Source organism: Plutella xylostella, chromosome 12 (assembly GCF_932276165.1).
Source record: "Plutella xylostella chromosome 12, ilPluXylo3.1, whole genome shotgun sequence".
Lineage (NCBI taxonomy): Eukaryota > Metazoa > Arthropoda > Insecta > Lepidoptera > Plutellidae > Plutella > Plutella xylostella.
In genome coordinates, this window is record NC_063992.1 from 3,040,665 (window position 1) to 3,063,559 (window position 22,895).

Below are 22,895 nucleotides of genomic sequence, written 5' to 3' on the forward strand. Positions count from 1 at the left end.
ATGTACTAAATCTAGATATGCAGGTTTCCTCACGATGTTTTCCTTCACCGTAAGAGCGATGGTATACATTGTACTTAAGTTAAAAGAACTCATTGGTACATGTCAGCGCCGGGATCGAACCCGCATCTCTTGCGTGAGAAGCGGGCGCTTACCCGACTGAGCTACCACCGCTCAGCACGGTATGTTCAATCACATATTATTCTCGTGCCTTGGCGTATGCCGTGGCGTGCAGGCTTGGCTATCCACCCCACTCATGTAGGGCGACCGTATAGCCGAACTTTTCTTTGTTGCCTTCTTGTTCGCACGCTCATCGTCTCCCTACCAACATTTAATAAATGCGTAATGTGTACAGCCGCAAAAATCACGCATGCAAACCGCCCATACCGGGCAGTATGCCCGCCACGCCACCGCCCGCCGCTGCCGGCTCCACCCGCTGGCGTGTCGTCGTGGACGTGTCCTTAGGGCGGCGCCAGAGGCTGCGATTATAGTTCATGATAGTCTGTGGATGTGGGCAAATATAATTTTAAAACTGGCAACATTTAAATAATCACAAAAAAAAAACAGAAAAGAAAATGAACGACGGCCAGCCGTTTGTTCTGCCGTCATGCAATAATTTTTGTCATTTATGAATTTGTCGATAATAAATATTTTAGATGGTGTCGTCTACTTGAACTTTAGAAGAAATATAGTGTAACAATGTGTTAAATATTTCGTTTCGGGTAGTTCATTGTCGTAGTTCTTTATGATTAGTCTGTGACAAGTTCGGTAATGGTGGCCATGTCATGAAAATCCCGACAGCCATGGATGATAGCTCCGTATCTCATCACAACGGAGGGCAAGTGGGATCTCAAATAGGAGTCAGTATAAATAACAAGCAAAATGATGAACCTAGTCAAAGTGTCCCGTACTCGATACCGGGCATTTTGCATTTTATCCAACACGAATGGGCGAGATTTGAGCTTGAAAGATCACAATGGGAGGTGGACAAGGCGGAATTAGAGGTAATTATATTTTCGTCTAAATGTCCTCTCAATGTACTAAATATGTAACAATTCTTACACTATTAGAGTTTCTTGATTTTAGCATGTGTAATCTCGATGTTGTAATATACCTGCTTTCTTTTTACATGCTCTGAATAGTAATTTTATTTATTTTCTACCCCAACATTGCCTGAAATATATTGAATGTGAATGAAAATTACGATACTATGTGTAAACAAAGGTATTTCTAATAAGCATTCTCAATCTTTTTTCATTAAAAAGTAAAAGTACCCTCAACTACATAGGTATTACTGAAACAATAAGCTAGTAACTGAAGAGATGAAGGATAATTATTTAAAATGTTGAATAAGTAAATAATTATTACTTTCAAGTTTTCATTGTAATGGAACTTTTCATTGTACCACTAGATGGGATTGGGAATATTGGGATACATAAGATGGATAAAAATTAGACATTCTACCATTGGATTTATTACCAGTTAAATTTAATAATGTTCTACTGCTATAACAGTAACATTATTACAGTAATTCTCTTAATAAAGAGTTTTATAATTTTCAACAAGAGCTAAGATGTTTGTGTATGAAGGGATTAATTTGTTTTGTTTATATCAGTATCATAATACAAACTATAATTTTTCATTTCATTACTGCTTGTAATACAGAAAGTTACATCTGTTTTTTACAAACTAGCCTCTTGTATGTATTGTATATAGGTGTCTGCTAGGCAATTCCAAAAAAGTATCATGAGTAGCTATGTAACAATATATTCAATCTTTTCTTTTGTATTATTTTGTACACTAAACCCTATTTGATCAATCACCTCTTCCACCCAAATGTTGTCTGGTAGAAATCTATTTTAGTGATAAGACCACTTACTGCTTGTACCTTTATGTTATAACATTTATTATAATAAAATAGAGTCCTGTTTTTGTGTACAAATAAACAATATCTATCTATCTCATCAATTTAATTAGATTGAGATCCCTTCTACAAACACAACAAATAAAAGACAAAGCCTAAAATAGTTCACTGTCGGACATGGGCCGCTTCAAACACTAAAGTGTTTTTGTTTATTTTATGTCAAATTTTACAATTACTTGTTGATGTTTACAATAATCTTAAAGTAGGTACCTACTAGTGTAAATAAATATTACTCTTACACTCTACCAAGATTCCACAAAAACTCTACTAAGAAGAAGAAAGGGCAAAAGGAACACTTTGAGCATCTTTCCTTGGGTTTTGCCATAATCTGCATGCAGGCAGGCAGGTGGGTTGGAGATATCAAACCACAGTTCAGAAAACCCATTTCTAACAAAACCGTTTTGTCAGTTGGTTGGACAAGGGATGCTTCCTTTTTAGGGTTCTTAATAATATAATATAATATGTGGGGACATCTCACACATCTTTAAACCAATCCGCAAAAATGGATCCTTTTACACTGTCCTTCTATCTGTCTGCCTGTCAGTCTGTAACTTGATTGACAAAGAGAGGCATCTTAAAGAGAGGCTTCGGCAAGAATCAAATGTTCTTAGTCAAATTGATGTGAACCTTATTAGGGTATTACGGTATTGTGTCGGTGGGCGTCATGGGAAAATAATAATGATTCTTTGCTGGTTTTGGGAAACTGTATTGAAATGGGAATTTTGTACTAGTATTCCTTTCCCACATTGTAAATAACAGGCACTGACCAAAGGTCTTTACAAAATCAAACATTTTATTTTCTCCTTTTAACAAAACCACCCACAACTACAAAAGAAACTCACCCCAACACCACTAAACTTACAGGCGCGGATCGCCTTCCTCCAAGGCGAGAGGAAGGGTCAAGAGAACCTGAAGAATGACCTGGTAAAGAGGATCAAGATGCTGGAGTACGCGCTGAAGCAGGAGCGGGCCAAGTTCCACAAGCTGAAGTATGGAGTGGAGCTGCAGCAAGGGGACGTGCGCCCGCCGGCGGACGAGTCCCAAGCGGAGCCCGAGCCAGCCGAGCGAGCGCAGTGGAAGCAGGGCCGGCAGCTCATCAAGCAGTACCTACAGGTTTGTGTGAAAGCCAGCACCGATGGAGGGTCTTTTGTGGTCAAGAGTTTTGTCCATCGATATTATTGTAGATCTCTTTTAACTTACAGGGTACTTTAAGTCTGTCGTGTGTGTTATTAGATACAATTTTATAAGAGATCTATTATCGACGGACTAAAGTTACTGGTCTGCCAAGACTACTGTATCATGTCACTGACCTAGCACTCTACAAGACGTCATAAATTTTTTTTGTAGCGCTCGTGAACTTTTGCTACTTCTTGTCGTGCGCGTCTTGCGTTCCGTGCTAGGTATGCGGGTTTGTCTATCTATGTATTTAGTTAGCCGTTGAATGGCCCTCGTACTTTTGCGGCACAAAGTTGGTGCTATTATAGCGGAAGCTGTCAAAGAATATAGGTCACTTGGAATACCAGTAGAACCTTGTGTGAGCTAAATTTTGCGTTAAAGTTACTTCTATAATATTCTGTGTGTGCTGAGTCGTAGGCTGTTTAAATTTTGTCTGAATGATGCCTACAGTATGGTTACTCGCTTTATTTTCAAGTAACAGCATCCAGTAAATAATAGATAATATTTATACCATGTTCAAAACAAGTAGGTATTTGTTAAAAAAAATAACGAAGGACCTTTTTACGATAGGAAATATTGTTAGCAATGAAAGTCCAGATCCATAATTGGCCTACAAATATCTATTTTGATTGCAGAGTTTATAATAACCTAAATCAATAAACTGGATTACAGCGCAGCTGTTCCAATATTAACCACAACGCTTCCAAGGTTTAATTAGTTCGTATTTATTTAATTAACAAAGATTTGGGATTAACGCGCATGGCTATACTGGTCGTTTTTATGCGTGAGATATATGATTAAAACCAAATATTTTATGGTTTCCCTGTGTATAGAAAAAGATAGGTTAAGTCTATGCCATCTCACCTATTTAATTCTATTATATTCTACACTTCTGAACCTTATGAGGGTGTTAGACGCTTACTAAACTTATCAAATGATTTGTGGTGAATTGACAAATGCGGCAATATGTCCAGGACGGGAACACCCAAATATTCCGAAAAACTTTTTTCCGAATTTGAAAACACCGAATATGTAATTTACGAAATATTGCAATACCGATTTTTTAAAATGCCGAATTCAAAAAATCACGTAAATTATAATTTCGAATATAATAATCACGAAGATTTGTTATTACGATTGTCAAATACACGAACGTTAAAAAATACGATTACTTAAGCATACGAAAAATTAAATACCGATTTATTATAATCACGAAAAATTGAAATCCCGATCGAAAATGTGATAATTCGTGATATTGACAAAAAAACCGTAAACGTCTTAAAAACCTTAGACCCAAAACCTAAAGATAGGTGCGACGACGAGCAAAGCGAGGAGGAGCGTGTTAGGTGCACATAGATATCGAAAAACAAAGCGGAGCGCAGCGAAGCGGAGCGGAGCGTTTCAAATATAGAGCAAAACAATTGCTCGGAATTTTATGGTGTTTAGATTCTGCTCCGCATCAGGTATGTTCGCTGAAGCCAGAGTGGATGACTTCTTTGCCGTCATGCGTAAGCGAGCAGCTTCCTTGCTATCGCGTACGCGGAGCAGCTCGAATGCTATCCTCAGTGTGTTGGCGGATAGGATGGATAGTCCAATTGTGAGGCATTGCGTAGGTGTACACATTAACCGAAATAAGAAATGAATATATTAATTTATTAATTCTATTTATTAATTCTATTTATTAATGCAATTTATTAATTTAATTTATTAATTCAATTTAATGATTCAATTTATTAATTCAATTTATTATTTCACTTTATTCATTCAATCCAATTTAATTTACATTTAAAATGACATTTAAGTATATTTATTTATTATTTCGGATCTAATCTAATTTAATTTAATTTTTGCATGTACCTACCTATTATATTTATATTTTGACTAACAATTTTCGACATGTTTTACTAATTCACTATGGATGTTATATCTGAAAATAAATGTTTAATAATAATAATAATTAACCTTAAAAACCTTAGGACCTAAACCTAAAGATAGGTGCGACGACGAGCAAAGCGAGGAGGAGCGTGTTAGGTGCACATAGATATTGAAAAACAAAGCGGAGCGCAGCGAAGTGGAGCGGAGCGTTTCAAATATAGAGTAAAAATATTGTAAATAAAAAACTATTTGTAGCATTTGTTGTTAAGTAACACAACAAAGCAATAAAATTGCTCGGATTTTTACGGTGATTAACCTTAAAAACCTTAGGACCTAAATCTAAAGATAGGTGCGACGACGAGCAAAGCGAGGAGGAGCGTGTTAGGTGCACATAGATATCGAAAAACAAAGCGGAGCGCAGCGAAGCGGAGCGGAGCGTTTCACATAATATAGCTTAAAAAATATTGTTAAATTGTATACGGATTATGCTGTTAATAAACACACTATTCTTAATAACTATTTCTTGTTAACTAAGATACATTCGGGAATTTATATTTTCGGAATGGGAACACCCAAATATTACGAAAAACTTTTTTCCGAATTTGATAACACCGAATATGTAATTTACGAAATATTGCAATACCGATTTTTTAAAATATCGAATTATAAAAATTACGATAATTATAATTTCGAATATTATAATCACGAATATTGTTATTACGATTGTTAAATATACGAACGTTAAAAAATACGAATACTTTAATATACGAAAAATAAAATACCGATTTATTAAAATCACGAAAAATTAAAATCCCGATCGGAAATATGATAATTCGTGATTTTGACAAAAATTCATCATATAATATGCTATTTATTTCCAAACTAAAGTTACTTAAGTATTAATTTTATATAGTTTTACATTTTACAATTTAACATTCTATATCAAAATTTTATCAATTATCTTAAATTCATTATGATTCATTATTAGTTATTAACTTTACTAAATTGATTACATTTCTATAACTAAGTATACATTATTTATTAATTTAACCAATTAATATCAGTACTTACTCTATTTTTATAACATTATTTATTTAAATTAAGATAATTTCATTATTAATTTTACTAAATTGATTACATTTGACAAAAATACATAAACGTCTTTAAAACTTCAGAACCAAAACCAAAAGATAGGTGCGACGACGAGCAAAGCGAGGAGGAGCGTGTTAGGTGCACATAGATATCAAAATACAAAGCGGAGCGCAGCGAAGCGGAGCGGAGCGTTTCAAATATAGAGTAAAAATTTTGTTATACAGTAAAATATTTGTAGTATTTGTTGTTAAGTTACAGAACAAAGCAATACAATTGCTCGGATTTTTACGGTGGTTAACCTTAAAAAGCTTAGGACCCAAACCTAAAGATAGGTGCGACGATGAGCAAAGCGAGGAGGAGCGTGTTAGGTGCACATAGATATCGAAAAACAAAGCGGAGCGCAGCGAAGCGGAGCGGAGCGGAGCGGAGCGTTTCATATAATACAGCTTAAAAAATATTGTTTTTATACGGATTATGCTGTTAATAAACATACTCGTACTACTCCTAATATATGACTATTTCTTGTTCACTAAAAACATTCAGGAATTTGTATTTTCGGAATATTAAAAATTCGGAATTCGTACTTTTAACAATTCCATATAATAAATAATCGTACTTTTGAAACATCGAAATTATAATATTCGGAAAATTGACTTTCGTCATTTTAATTAATCTGTGGTTTGAAATTTCGTTTTTTATACTTTTCGTGATTTTCGCTATTCGGAAACTTAAAATTCGGGATTTTGAATTATTCGGAACTATGAAATTCGTAATTATGAAAATCGTTATTTTCATATTCGTAAAAAAGTAATTCGAAATTCTGTAGTGTACCCTTTCGGAATATTAAAACTTCGGGATTCGTAATTTTAACAATTCGTTATAATAAAAGGTCGTACTTTTAAAACATCGAAATAATAATATTCGGAAAATTGACTTTCGTCATTTTAATAAATATGTTGTTTGAAATTTCGTTTATTAACTATTCGTGATTTTCGTTGTTCGGAAACTTGAAATTCGGGATTGTGAATTATTCGGAACTATGAAATTCGTAATTTTAAAAATCGTTATTTTCATATTCGTAAAAAAGTAATTCGGATTTATGTAGTGTACCCGTCCAGGACAAAGTCACTGAAGGATTCGTCAGGATCAATCGATGCATTGTATCATAAATTATAAATAACTCATTTACTATATGTTAAGGAACTAAATCTATGCCTCTATCTATTTGCCTCTAAAAAGGTCTTTAGAGCTTGATAAATGGGTTTTTGGCTACTATCTTCGTTGTCTACTCATCCAGAATAGAGTATATCAGTAGTGATAGAACATACCTCCCTGCCTTACGTGGGCTACAGACTCTTGAAGAAAGAAATAAGACATAGACATAGACACATCGTTTATTTACTAAAAAAATACACATCACAAATACAAAACAACATCAATAGGAACAGTGACATGAAGAATCACAATATTGTGGTGTGTATTATGTCAGTAAAATGGCTCTGACTCAGCATGTATATAATATGTAAATAAATAATGTATTCCTCTGAAGAATACGCAAATAGGTGGTGCAAGCCTACCGACACTTCAACCATCAGAGCTAGATCTCTACTTGATAGTCATCACTTAAGCTTAGCTCTCCTAAGATAACGATGCCGTCATAAAGCGGTGCTAGAACGTTGTCTATGCAAACAAAATGCCGTGGTTTAACTGGAGGGGGCTTATTACGGCTGCTATCCTATTATGACGGCACTGTTATCTTAGGAAACCTAAGCTTTATAAATTAACTAGAACTAGCTCGTGAGCTCCGCTTCCGCTAAAAGGTTGTCCCGTGGGAATTCCGAGAAAAGCCTTTGTGTTGATCAGGGTGTCAGCTACATTTTTCATAAATATTGTACTAGCCCCTTTCTCGTAACTACATCTATCCACGATTAAAAACTTTTACAATATTAGTTGCGGCAACAAAATTCAACATCGCTTCAATCTATCAACTAATTTTATGTATTTTTCCGCGTACAGGAAATAGGTTACACGGACACTATACTGGACGTTCGCTCGAATAGGGTGCGTACACTTCTGGGGCTCAACAATGAGGAGCAGCAGCAAGAGGACCCCAACTACAGGAATTACGACAAGCAGCAGGTGCGGTATCAGATGAACCAGCGCAAGTATGATTACGGTAAGTGAAAACACCATCATCGCACCCTAATTTCAATACCGTCACTGTACAGAATTTTTGGTTACTTTTTGTGTTGTGACGGTGTGGATAGAACGCCGAATCTGAACGGATGTTGCACTAACTCATTCATTTTCTTGAAAATTTTGCATAGTGGCGGTATTGGAATAAGGGTGAGCATTGTAGAACGTATTTGAATAATTGTAAACGTAATTTTGTGTTGTAGCTTTCCGCCCTAAAGGTATTGATCGCCTCTTAAAGATGACTACTTGTCTAACTTTTCTTGTTTGTAAGGATGTATCCCCGCATTTAATTGGCGCTTTGGGCGGTTGCGAAACTTCGAGTGTTTTTGATGTAATAAGTGACTTTCCATGACGTTAGGGACATAATCATAAAGGATAATCATAAGAGATGTCTCGATCACAAGTTTGTTGTTGAAATTTCCAGGAATTTCTGTGAGCAAAAAGTATGGTACTTCATGCTTTAAGCTAGGTCACCAGCCGATATCACGTAGTAGTTAAAGCATGCTACTCACCAACAAACGCTCGTATGACGCGTATTACTGATTTCGAATTGCCTCTGTATTCATTTAATAATTTACTTACTGATTTAGCTACATGACTATTCAATTTTCTTCATAAAGCACGTCAATTCACTGCATTTTATCACACATATCTCACAACCAATCAGCCAACTCCTCATCTAACCATGAACCAGTCGCAGGACACCATTAACCCCTCGAACTCTCAACAGGTCCAGACGAGCGCAAGATGGCGGCGGGCGGTGCGGGCTACCCCGACGAGGGCCTCTCCGTGCAGGAGACGGCCGCCGTGTTCGCCAACTTCGAGTTCCTCGCCAACCAGGAGATGGACATGGACGATATAGACGATCTGGACGCCAGCAACAAGCAATCTCAACATGCCGCCTCTAAAGGTATGCTGTTAAGCAGTCAGGCGATAAACCTGTTTGCAACATTTGTGTTTTTTTCCACAGTGACTGCAACAATAACAGACGTTTCACCGAATAGTTTATTCTTAACTAGGTACTACACAGGAAAAATATGTATGTAAAACATCGTGAGCAAAGTGTGCCTAACACCCTTGAATAGACAAATTCTTAGTTAGCTTGGCAGGGGTACCTAATGAGTGCCCCTGATTTGGCTTAGTTGCAAGTGATTAAAGCCTTGTAGATGAGGCGATCTGTGATGCGATCCACTTTTTCCTACGTTTCCCATAAAATAAAGTGATGAATTACAAATAAATGAGTCCTATTATTTAAGTTCATATACATTCATCTTAACTATAAATGAAATGGCTGTAAGATAAAGTAGGTCATCTCCAGAAACTTGGCTCTGATTTGAAGGCTAATACGCGAGCCAAAGCTTACCCGTAAACTGTACACTTTCATGTCATGTGCACCAATATCTGGTTCATGACCTTTTGCAAAACTGTCTTTTTGGGCCGTTACTAAAAATTAGGTAGGCAAAATAAAAGTTCACATCTATAATAATGTTTTTAATTAGATTTATGGTATTTGTATTCAAAGAGGTTTTTTATCTTGGCTTACCACTTATTGCTTATTAAACTATCCAATAGATAAGGCGCTATCGATAGTGTGGTTGTGGCCTAGGTGAGATACAATACTGTCGTATCGTATATAAGCTATCTCGCTCCCACTCGTTGGTGTTTCATAGAAGAGATGATGAATTCGCCTGTGTGATTCGCAGTTTGGACAAAGAAAGAAAAAAACTTATACAATGTCCATATCTGTTATTACTACGATTAGACGAGATGGAGATCTACACTTGAAGCCATCTAATATGCCAGATTACTTTGATTAGAAATAACAAGACAAGAGAAGAGAGTCATTCTTACTTTACAAAAACGATATTTCAGCGACCTGCCATACTATCGTTAGATTAACGCAACGCGGTTAGGCTAGAGTAAACCTCTGGATGGTATTCTGTTCTTATTTCACTATCCTAGACTAGTTATAGGGACCATAGCCTACGTGCATAGATGAACTTGTATAATGCCCGTCACACCAATCACATAGCTGTCTTTAATTCAGATCGTGAAATAGTGACATTACCTATGTTATTTATCTACTAAAATATAGATGCCATGCCAGCAGCCGCTACACGGGTTCGTTATAGACGTCAATAAACTCTTACAATTAATCACAGCGCCGTATTTATGACAAATCTTGAAATGCTGACGTTTATCTACGTCGACAACGAACCTGTGAAGCGGCATCAGGCACGCCATGTCTATTTACTGCTGCATAGCATATTTTCATCGTCATAATAATAGTTATTACAATCTCGTCAATTTCCCCGCAGGTGAGGAGGTGGACCACGAGGCGGAAGAGGTCCTCAACGAGCTGAACCTGCTGACGGAGAGCGAGCCCGACGCCGGCGCGCAGGGCGACGACTACAACACAGGTGAGCACGGAATTTGTATATTTACACTCATATAACACATGTGAGGACGGGATTTAAGTATTTAAACTCCTCACAAAGCCGACCCTAAATAAGGATAAGGCTAGGAAAAAGAAGGGAGAAAGGTACTAATATGATAGGCCACAGATTGGCAAGCTTATGGTGCGAAGCTGTCCAGCTCTTTGGACCGAAGATCTTAGACAAGTATGCCGAGGGCAGAGTGTGGTGGTCTATGTCCAGCATCGGATGTTTGCTGGCTGATGATGATGAATGGTACTATTCCGCCAGGCACCGCCAAGCACCGTGTTTTTCCGCACTTACAGTTAATACAGATTGTTAGATAAAAATGCTCTAATACGTTTCTGTACAATATGAGCTACGAACTTCGTGTTTGTATTCTATGCATTTTAATTCATTGTTATGTTTGAAATGCCACGCAGTCTCAAGAGTTATTTAAATCAGTGAATCAACAATAGCCGATGATACTATATTAACTCCATTCAATCGGCACTCGACTAAACATGCGTAAATACGACGTCAACTGTTCTTATTTGGCAGAGCTTCCTTGCCTTACATGTGCTCAAAGTATGGAAAAGGAATGTTGAGTCGACATTATTGGAATGATTTATGAATGGACTTTTTTCGCGAAAGTTGATTTGCTTTTATATCTGATTGTGTATTTAATTTCAGATATCTTATATAATGTTATAAGCAGCTAAAATTTATTCGCAATCTATCCTTCTTAAAAACAACTTGTACTTTGACAGAGAGGGACAAAACAGTTCATTAGCTAAAACGTCTTTTAATTTTTCTATGAACAAGGGGTTAAAATGTACCTGTATAGCGAGATCTCAGTAGACCCTCAGACAGGAGAGTTTTAAATCTCAAATGATACAAAAATCTGACTATCATCAATATACAATATAACTTTATTGAACAAAACACACAACATACATGAAATAACAAAAGGAGTAAGCACAATAGGCGGCGTTATCGCTAAAAGCGATCTCTTCCAGGCAACCTTTGAGTGAATGAGAGACTTATTGAGTAGAAGAGGAAGGTGTACACGTATTGCATTTAAACACCTACTACAATATCATCCCGTAGCCTAGCATGTAGTAAACTCAACTAACTGAATCCCAAATGCTCCAATTCCAGTGAAATACCCGAAGTCGGGCCCCGGCGAGGCGGAGCAGCCGCTGGCGCTGGGCGAGCTCGCGGCTCTCTCTGTCAGCAACGAGCCCGAGGCGTACGACGCCGCCGCCAGCAAGGAGACCTTCCGCAAGACGTGGAACGCCAAGTACACGCTGCGCTCGCACTTCGACGGGGTGAGTTTGACTGTTGAATGGCGTAGTGGTTAGTGGCCCTGACTGCTATGCCGAAGGTCCCGGGTTTGATTCCCGGCTGGGGCAGATATTTGTTTAAAGACAGATATTTGTACAATTTGATATATATATATTTATATTTAATATGTATCTATGTATTTTAAACGGGGTCAGTTTCAATTGCTTTAACTCAATAATTTTTCTTTAAACATTCTGTAAGAAACACTTAAAAAATTAGTTTTTTTTTTTTTTTAATCTTTATTTTAAGGGTTTGGTACACAAAGTGACCATGTCACCCTATTATAAACACATTACATATTTACTAATTAACTATTACAAACTTTCTCTTAAACGAATACCCGTAATTGCTAATTTATACAGTTCAATAGCCTCCCCCGACAAAGGGGAAGTCAGAGCACTATTGCATCCACCAAATTCCTTCAGGCTAGGGTACTTATACGTTATGTCTCTTCTTTGTGCCTCATTCCGGACACACTCCATCAATATGTGGTACACATCTTCTACCATGCCACACTCCATACAGTTAGGTGAGTGGGATTTTTTCATCAAAAAAGCAAATTTATTCAATGGAATGTGTCCGGAACGTAGCCTCATTGCTGTTACAATCAAACGTCTTGACAGATTAATGGAGTTACTATCGAACCATGGGTAACGAAGTGGGCTGCATTGAACCGTCTTATACCATATGCCTTTCTCTACCGATCTTCTATCGAAGTGCTCTTTCCATAACTTGTAGCATTCCTCTTTTAGTGTGTGTATATGATCTGAATACAGAGAGAGACAAGGCAATGGTAAAAAATTAGTTATTGCGTAAAAGAGTCAGGTTACCTCTTATCCCAAATCTCGGGAAAGAGGAACAATTTTAAGACCTAGCTTTGTTGCTAAATTGTTCCGTAATTACACGAAGAATCTAGTTCTGTATCAAAAAATATGTTAGTATATTTAAAAAAAGAAGATTTGATTCTATTATTATCGCAATAAATGCATAATTTTGGTAGCTGAAGGCCAAAATATGCACATAGGTACCAGTAAAGTATGTTTCGCTTACCCCACTTGTACACGAGAACCACGGAGGATGAACGAAGATGGCGAATAACTTTCATATCCATCGCAAGTGTTTTGCTAGACAGCAAATAGCCATGCGTCATTATGTAAAATATAAAGTGATCGTGGTCTACAGTTGTGCATTGCATAGCATCGCCATTATGTTCCGTACCTATTTGTATACAATCTAATGTAACCAGCAACTAACCCTAACTCTAACCTAACTTCTTACCCTCGGTTTCGCAACTGAGTATTTGAGGTTGAGTCGTTCTCAAAGCCTACTTAAGTTCATACTTATTAAATTTCTGTTTCTGAATTGAGATTTCTTATGATTGAGTTTGGTTTGAGCAACAGAGCTTGAGAAATCTCAAATTTGACAGTTGGCATGCTTAACTTCATGCTTAGCGACAAAAATGCGTTTCACAACGCGTTTGACAGCGCTCAAACCGTACTTGCTCAAAGTTGAGTCTGTCAAATTTAAGTAACCAATTTCGGCTACTTAAACCTTAATCAAATATTTTTACTCGTGATTATTGTGAAATATCAAGTATCATACAAGAGTTTTGTTTGCTGTACAATGTCCAGTGACGATACTTCGTTAATCTAATCTTATAACACCATTCATAAATGCAGCCATACCGTCACAAGAAGCATTTAATAGAGCCCAGAACCCAACAAGAAACACCATTGAGTGATGCTTTGTGGTGCTAAAGAGAAGATTCCCATATCTACATTATGGGATGCAACTCATTGCAGAAGGTTTACAAGGTCATTATGAGATGTTGCACAACATGGCTCTAGAACTAGACGATTATACTTGTGGTTCTGGACAATGAAATAGAAGCGGAACCATATGCTGTGCAGCCTTTGCCTCAAGAACTGCAAAGTTTTGAAAACAAGAAGAATATGCTGTAAGAACTAAGAACCATGTAAGAACAGCACTGGTGGAGACATATTAAATATTTATGAATGTAAGGACTTATATTAGATTTCATGGCTATAAATAAAAATATTTGTTTAAACTTTTATATTCTTTATTTAATTTTTTATCAGGAAACAACAAAAATCACAGTAATCACTTAGAAATCAAAATAATGCTCCGGGTTTGATTTGTTGTTGTTGTTGTGGTTCTAAGGTACCCTGGTGGTACAGAGGGTCTTCACGAGAGTGCGCCACGCCGTCCGGTCCTCAGCAACCGCTCTGGCCTCCGTCCAGCCCCCGTATTATGTAACTCCGAGTGGGGTTGGTTGGTATAAAATGGCTGACAACTTAGAGCATTATTAATTAATAACTTTTTACTGACTTATCTGATTTCACAAACGTTTATGTTGAATGTAAGGATATATTGGTAGGCTTCTTGCATATTTCTTTCACTAAGATTTTTAGTGTTTTCGGTAAATAAGTCTCTAAGTTGATACCAATTATCACCGGTTGCTAACTCTCAAAAAGTTACAAAATACGGGGGCAGCTCAGGCCTTGCGCTCGCAGCTCGCCGTCGACTGTACGCCGCCATGTGTGCACGAGGCGACCGCGTCTGTGGTGGTGCGTCCCTTCTGATAGTGTGGCCGATCAATCTCCAATTCGCCATGCGACTTCTTACTCGATATGTAGTTGGTTCATCGATCCCTTAGTCACAATCGAACAGCAGAAGCGACTTGACCACGGAGTTGAAGAGGGGTTTTTACGCAACGCTTGAGCATGTTGGAGTCCCACACAGATCCGAGTTGAGGGAAGGCAGTTTTCGTTATTTATTCCAGCATTCACACGGGGCTACCAGTCAGTGCTCTACTTGGTTGCTCACTGGTTCCAGTCACTGCACTACCTTACTAATTATTATCTTCCTTTCCATTTTGATATTTGGTTAGAATCCTTTAATTTAATGGATAACTATGGTAAAATACACAAGATTATATTTGGTTTTGAAGATGAATATTTATGAAATGACAATAGATTTGATTGATTGACAATGAAATGACAATGACATTTCGAATTTCACAGATTGGATTTTGAAATACGTTCCGTTGTCTATCCTGGTGATTCGAAATTAAAAGAAATATCTGAATTTATAACATTATGGCCTAATATATTATAAATAGATAATTCTTTTAATAATTTCACGTGTTTGAAATTAAATTCGTCAATATTTTTTAACAAAAATCCTTTACAATAGTTTTATCGATTAAAACCGGTTTTTTGTACATATAATGAAACGTAATGTCGTGCTTTGAGGCACCTTGATTAAATACTTAGCTAAGTACGGTTTGATAAAAACTATGTTCGACTTGTGAAACGTAGAAAACCTAAGTATCTACTCAACCATTGAGCAAATCTCTACTGAGATTTTCTTGAATACTCTATTCTGAAACCGGGTGTTACTTCACCAGGTGCGAGCTCTAGCCTTCCACCCCACCGAAGCGGCTTTAGTAACCGCGTCCGAAGACCACACTCTCAAACTCTGGAACCTGCAGCGGACGATCCCGGCCAAGAAGTCTGCGGGATTGGACGTGGAACCGCTGTACACATTCCGAGCTCACACCGGGCCAGTGCTGTGTCTCGCGATGGGAGCCGCCCGGTCTGAAGAGTGCTTCAGTGGCGGGTTGGATGGAACCATTCGCGTGTGGAATCTGCCCCCGCCGACGGCTGACCCGTATGACCCGTATGATCCCGCTGTGCAGGTTGGTTTTGGGTTTTAAGTATTATTGACGGTTTTGAAGTGAGTTTAACATATTATTATATGTATATCGTTTGAATTTATCTTGGAAGAGGCCTATGTCAGATACGGAGACTATTACTGGCTGATTATACTAAATTATGTTGATTAATTTATTGGTAGGTACAGTATTAAATATCGTTTGACCGATCCTACACAGAAAGTCCTTTGGAACATTTGATGTCCGTTTTTATAATAATCTCAAAAAGCTACAAACATTGCTACGGTGATAGTGATAGCTGTCGGTATCTTAAATATCTTTTGCATAAATATGGCATGAACACAGCTTCCATAGTGTAACCATATTGTTCCATTTAGCTTCTATAGTGTTCCTTAGTGTAACATCTATAACCCTCACCTTCTCTCCCTTAGGGCCCAACCCTAGCCGACCACACGGACGCAGTCTGGTCCCTCTCCAGCTCGGGCGGCCGCTTACTCTCAGCCTCGGCCGACGGCACGGTGCGGCTGTGGGCGCCGCGAGCTCCACGCCCGCTCCTCAGCACCATGCGAGCTGATGAGCTGGGAGTACCGACGGCGGCTGACTTCGCTGATGCGGCTACCAGGGCGGCCGTCACGCATCGCGACGCGTTGTTGCTTTATGATCTGGAGACTGGACAGGTGCGTTGTTGTATTTAGTCGGAAGGAATCCAGAATGCTTGACACGCATGACAGTTCAGGGGGTGTAAAAAGGTAAAAAAGCAACAAAACCTGCGTAAAGCATTGTGACTAGGTTAAATACATGGAGAGAAAAGGGTGGGACCCGAAAATCATGTAGACAATGGGCATCCTATGTAGGTACTATGTGGGATTCCGTTTATCGCGCCCGCTGCTCAGCACCATGCGAGCTGATGAGCTGGGGGTACCCACGGCGGCTGACTTCGCTGATGCGGCTACCAGGGCAGCGGTCACGCATCGCGACGCGTTGTTGCTGTATGATCTGGAGACTGGACAGGTGGGTTGTTGTGTTGCGTGTATCGTTATCATTTGGAACAAGTGTTAAAAAAACAGTAGTTTGCAAAAACATTACACGCATGTTGGTTCAGAAAGAGAAACAAATTCAAAAACAATAAAACCTCGACATGTCGCGTGAAATTAATTTAGATGGAACTTTAAATATTATGTATTATACCATTTTCCAGAACCAATGATATGGGGGACGTTTTCATGACGTTTTGAGTTTGGCAGTTTTAGAGATGTCCGAGAGTAAAATTCTATCGACTTGTACCTATCGATATTTGTACGGGTCAATTTGTATGTGTCAGATTAAACACCGACATTGATGATCAATTCATCTTGCAATCAATCTATCCGAGCCAAATAGTCACAGTCCTGTAATATAATTTTTTTTGTTCTATCAACCAAACTCAAATAAATTACAAACTCACGACATTCCGAGTTTAAAACAGCCTTTCTCGGCATTTTGACCAAAATAACAAACAAAATGACAAAAAACAGACCGAAATTTTCCAACAACAATATAATAAAACCATAAATTAAACTTTACTCAAACTATACGAAGGATATCGATGAACTACATGAAGGTAGATTATTACAAATATACATATTAAAATTATTATTACTCTGAGAGGCAGCATGAAAGAGATATGCACTCTGATTAAAAACATCATAGTTTGTTTTAAAGCTGTTGATGAGAAAGTAAGTAAGAAATACTATATACCTACTTAATACAATGTAAAAAATTGTAATATCTTATCGATTTCAGAACGTCGACTTTGATGTGTCCCGTCTCTAGTACGTTCCATTTTACCAAAGTGTGTACTCAAGAAATATATATTATCTGTGGCTGTTGTCAATAAAATGACAGATTTTGCAATAGTATTCATGCGTTAAATGGAAAATTTTAAAGTGTCACCCATATCATTGGTTCTGGAAAATGGTATAGGTCCTTACATATGAAATTGGCGTTGAAATATATTAAATTAATCAAAGTATGTACCATTGCTATGTATGCACTTTTGCCATCTCATAGGTAGTTCATTGATCCCCTTACTAAAAAAACCATTCGGGCGGGAATCAATAAAATCTTTGAAGGCGGTTTGGACTGCCCCATCGGAGTTGAATTTTTTTCCTTGCAAGTAGTTATCCAAATTGCGAAAAAAATTGTAATCTGTTGGAGCAAGGTCCGGAGAGTACGGTGGATGTCTAAGACATTCTAATTGAAGCTCCTCTAATTTGGTAGCCGTCTGTTGTGCAGTGTGTGGTCTAGCGTTGTCCTGAAGCAGCAGTGGCCTAGAGCGATTGACCAGCCTCGTTTGTTTAGCAGCTAGCTTTTCCATCACTCTTCAATAAACCAGTCAATTATTCCTAAGTGAAAAGTCTGAAATATACTGGTTTTTTGAGATCAATGAAGCGTAGGTATAAGTCAATGGTGGTATCCAATATTATTGAAGAGTTTATCATTATCACACAACAATAACAAACAGTGGAATTCCTACAATGCAATAAGTGAGAAAACAGAGGCATGCTGAGCTTGCGCGAAAAAAAACCACCTTGACTTGTACAGTTGATTGTAATTGCTGCGATTACGACGTCATGATTCTTTACTGCTGACATTAATGCATTCATTTGGTGAGCGTGCACGTCGTCTATTGACTACCAAGATAAGGAATTGAATGGATTTAACCATGCGTGAAATCATAATAATAATAATGTCCTCCTAGCCGAATTTCGACCACGGCGGCCAATCTCATTTGAGATCAGCCATCTACGCAGGAGTAGATTATAGTGCCCAAGTGTGTGCGCAGTACACAGGAGCACTCTCTGTTCCATCACTCTCATAGCCCAATGGGACGGATTGACCGACACGACTGGAGAGAGCTAGGCGCAGGACCGACTGCTTTACATGCCCATCCGACAGCATGGATCGTTTCACTGTTTCGGACATCAGGTGATCAGCCTTCTATGTCCTAACCAAACTTAGAACCACAATTTAGAAACACAAATTGATGGTCCCACCCGGGAATCGAACCCGGGACCACTGGGTCATGAAGCGAAGCTTCTACCACTAGACCACAGAGGCAGTAAAATCATACTATAGTATTGAACACTTTCTCATTATTATTGAGATGTGTATGAGTATTTGTTTGTCATCTTCGATTAATGAATTCATAAATGCATTTGTATTGTTGTTTGCTATAAACCCTGACTTGATCCGAAAGTATTCTAAACTTTTACTTTTACTTCATAAATGTATGACCTTATTTCTTACCGACTTATAGTCGTAGTCTACTATTAAAATTGACCCAGTATAATTAAATTATTCCAAGCTTGCTTGTTTTGGGGTCCACCAACCCGCACTAGGCCAGCGTGGTGGACTTGGCCTAAAACCCTTCCTTCATTAGAAGGAGACCCGTGCCCCAGCAGTGGGGACGTTGATGGGTTGTGATGATGATTCCTACTATATATTAATATGTTACTTTTTATCTCTTCCTCAGCCGGTGGTGCGCATCGGATGCGAGTCGCCGGCAAGCCGCGTGCGCGCGCACCCCACCCTCCCGCTCGTGGTGACGGCCCACGAGGACCGGCACATCCGCTTCTGGGACGCCGTGTCGGGCCGCTGTGCCCACGCCATGGTGGCCCACCTCGACGCCGTCACCGGCCTGGCCCTAGACCCCAACGGACTGTTCCTCCTCTCCGGCTCCCACGACTGCTCGGTCCGGCTCTGGAACCTCGACACTAAGACCTGCGTCCAGGAAATCACTGCGCACCGCAAGAAGTTCGATGAAAGCATCCTGGATGTCGCCTTCCACCCGCTGCGGCCGTACATCGCCAGCGCCGGCGCCGACGGGCTCGCCAAAGTCTTCGTCTAACGCGTATACATATTTATATATAAATAGTATATATATGTTTATGTAATTTTACTTTCGATACGAACTCTAACGTTGTGTGGGCGGTTCTGTGTCTAGTCGTTGCAGCGCTGCGCTAGCGGAGTAGGAATGTATCTGATCAAAATTTATACATCTACAGTGTACGTACGGATGGTGTCGTAAGTTAATTTATACATCTACTGAGTGCGTACGTCGGTGTCGTAAATTAATTTATACATCTACTGAGTACGTACGGACGGTGTCGTAAGTTAATTTATACATCTACTGAGTACGTACGATGGTGTCGTAAGTTAATTTTTATCGTATTTAAAATTGTATTGTAAAGCGGAGGCGCGTCCCGAGGCGTGTAGTGAACACTCATTATGTATAGACATTTAAAATCTATAATATATTCTTAGATTTTCAGTACGTGGATTTTAGGTTTTTATTGCAAAACTTTTTCACCATTTACTATACGCAGTGATGATTGTTCGTTTCGTTAAGAGAGACGTTGTAATAAATATGATGTCGATACTACGTGCGATGTTTTCTTAATAAGTTTTTATTACGTTTTATGATATGTCTGTACAGTTAGACGTTATGCACTTTTTGCTGATTTTTGCAGTATACGTATATACTATGGTGTTTCTTTAGCTAGTGTATCTATTTTTATTTAAATCAATTGGATAACTATAGAGAATTTTATTTTAATTTTCTTTATTGACATGTATTGACTAAGACCTGTGCTCATAATAACTTATGCAGATGCTGAGCGATCGAACAAATATGATTGAAAAGTAGAAACACTATATCGAAAGTAACATAAGTAATGTTTGTTCATAACGAGTACTGCGATGTAGAATATATTATAATAAAACCATTAAATATTCCTTTATTTTCCTCGAATTCATAACTTGTACACATACATCCAAAATTGATAGTAAAAAGCAACATAACCGACTGCATGTTGTTTTTTTCTTTTTCTTTGCGGCCCCTTGCAATCTATTGAAGTAGGAATATATTGGAAGCGATTCTGAAGGCACATTTTTTTAACATTATTGTATAAACTAAATTTATCATCTGAAAAGTGATACTCACACGATACAACAATCAGAAAGTTGGTTTCAGCACAAAAAATACTTTTCGACAGAGCTCAATTTAAATTTCGGGCCTTTAGAATCTACTAAAGTATGGATAAAACCTAAGCAATAACTACTTGTTCCTTGGTTGTGTAATAATGCCATAATTACTGTATTTAGTTTGCCAAAACTCTATTCTATCAGGGTTGGGCAGCGTGTCCATCTGAAGGGTTTCATCGATGATGAGGAAGCGTAGCGTCTGGTTGTCGCTGGCAGACCATTTCAATGGCAGCACTGATGACCGTATTGATGTCGGGTCTCTGGAAATAAGTTAAAAATTAAGATTAAATTATAAATTAACTTACTTAAATTGATATCAACAAATAATGTAGATACCTCAAGAGGTACTTAACTATAAGTTACCTATATGCAAAATTTTGGAAGGCAGGTTCCTCAAATGGAGCATTCATCTTTTCTGAGAAACCTATCAGATGCTTTCTGAAATGACATACAAGGGAAAAATTATAAAAAAATATGTTTTTTTATAATTTGCTTACCCAGTTCTAGCAAAGTTGGTCCACATTGTGGTCATTCTGTTGATTAAAACCGCATCCTTCTTGCTCTTGGGTAAAGCAAATAGGCCAATCGGCTCAAACATGTAGAACACCTCATCCCCGTGCGAAGCGCCCTTCTTGTCCCCTGAACCATTCATGATCTTGATTATATTCCTCCGTGAACTGTATTGGAAGTAGTAGTTGAAGACTGGATGCTTGTTATCCCGCAACAAATACCGAGTCAGCACAACCGCTGGGTACATGTAGAATGCATCAGAGAAATAATCTATTACACCGTCGGCCATACTTTTGTCCAAAGCGTTGTCTTGGAAATAAAAGTCTCGCAAATCTTTCAACAATGAAGACTTCTGATCGTAGCCAGTGAATACCATATTATCGGGCAGGGTGTCGTCCAAATGCTCCTCAAGTTCTTGGTAAAGGTTGTCGTCTAGCAGTGACTCGTCCATGATGCCCTCTTTATCGTTGTATCCGACGATGACCGGGACCTTGTTGTAGTCTCCAGACTCCATTATTTGTTTTGGGGTCTTCGTGATGAACGGGTACCCTCCCAGTATTTGTTTTTCCACACATGGTCGGAATATGTATCGCTTCATGGGGTCCACTGTACCCTCAATGATGCTGGCGTTGATGATGTCCGCTTTACTGGCGTTGGTGAAGATGTTGAGGAGCTCGAATGGATTTTTTGTGTTGTAGCCCAGTTTAGAAGCTACCATCGCGGCCCTTTCAATAGGATCTTGGGCGAAGCCGAAAGGAGAGAAAGCTGTGCCACTCTCAATAATAGCTCTGTGGAATAAGTCGCGCGCTTCTCGCGACATCATCAGATAGTTGACGGAAGCTCCACCGGCACTCGCGCCTACGATGGTCACCGACTGTGGGTCACCGCCGAAGGTCTGAATATTCTTGTTGACCCATTGTAGAGCTGCCACTTGGTCCTTCAATCCGGCATTTCCAGGCGCGCCTTTTACTTTGAGGCAGAGAAACCCGAACGCACCTACTCTATAGTTAATGACCACCACGATAACGTTTTTCCTCACGATAGGCTCAGGGTTGTAGATAAGCTCGTTGCTACTCCCGCTCATGAACCCACCTCCGTGGATGTAGACAATGACGGGCAGGAGTTTCTTGTAGCTGATCTGTCCCGGGGAGTAAATGTTGAGAGTGAGGCAGTCTTCGTCCCCGATGGGCACCATTGTCTTGTGAAGTTGCGCGCAGAACACATTGCCCCGTGTGGCGTTGAAGATGCCGTCCCATAGCGGTGGGGGACCGGGGTTCTGGAGAGGACAATATGGACAGTGCAATTAATGAAGGGAAACAAATCTTTATACCTATGTAAGTAAGAACTTAGTGGAAGAAATTAGTGCTTCGTGGATTCAACTCATCATCCTGAATAAGTTATGGTAGGTAGGTAGGCACTCACCTGATATCTTCCTACAAAAGTAGCATACGGAATGCTCAGGTATTTCACATAATCCCGTCGTCGGTTCTCCAAGCCCCTCAACTTCCCCTGCGGTATTTCAAGCACTTGGCCAGGATTAAACAAACCACTTATTGACTGTAAATCTAACAAAATTAATAAAAAGATGAAAACATTCATTGCTCTTTAACACTTTCGTTTAGGACTGAGTTAAAACAAATAA

General features: G+C 38.8%; 2 protein-coding genes across 2 annotated transcripts; one reads left to right on the plus strand and one right to left on the minus strand.

Annotated features, from left to right (window-relative positions):
- Positions 1–549: 549 nt before the first annotated feature.
- LOC105388449 (striatin-3) lies at positions 550–20,565 on the plus strand. Its single transcript, XM_048624500.1, has 9 exons — positions 550–1,001; positions 2,786–3,034; positions 8,081–8,240; positions 8,991–9,170; positions 10,579–10,680; positions 11,836–12,005; positions 15,452–15,742; positions 16,150–16,395; positions 19,233–20,565. Exons 1-9 carry the CDS (start codon positions 783–785, stop codon positions 19,605–19,607), a joined length of 1,992 nt encoding a protein of 663 aa, XP_048480457.1. The 5' UTR covers positions 550–782; the 3' UTR covers positions 19,608–20,565.
- Positions 20,566–20,765: 200 nt separating this feature from the next.
- Positions 20,766–22,867, minus strand: LOC105388450 (venom carboxylesterase-6). Its single transcript, XM_011559353.3, has 3 exons — positions 22,676–22,867; positions 21,241–22,529; positions 20,766–21,003 (listed from the first exon to the last, which is right to left on the minus strand). Exons 1-3 carry the CDS (start codon positions 22,850–22,852, stop codon positions 20,817–20,819), a joined length of 1,653 nt encoding a protein of 550 aa, XP_011557655.3. The 5' UTR covers positions 22,853–22,867; the 3' UTR covers positions 20,766–20,816.
- Between the last annotated feature and the right edge of the window lie 28 nt (positions 22,868–22,895).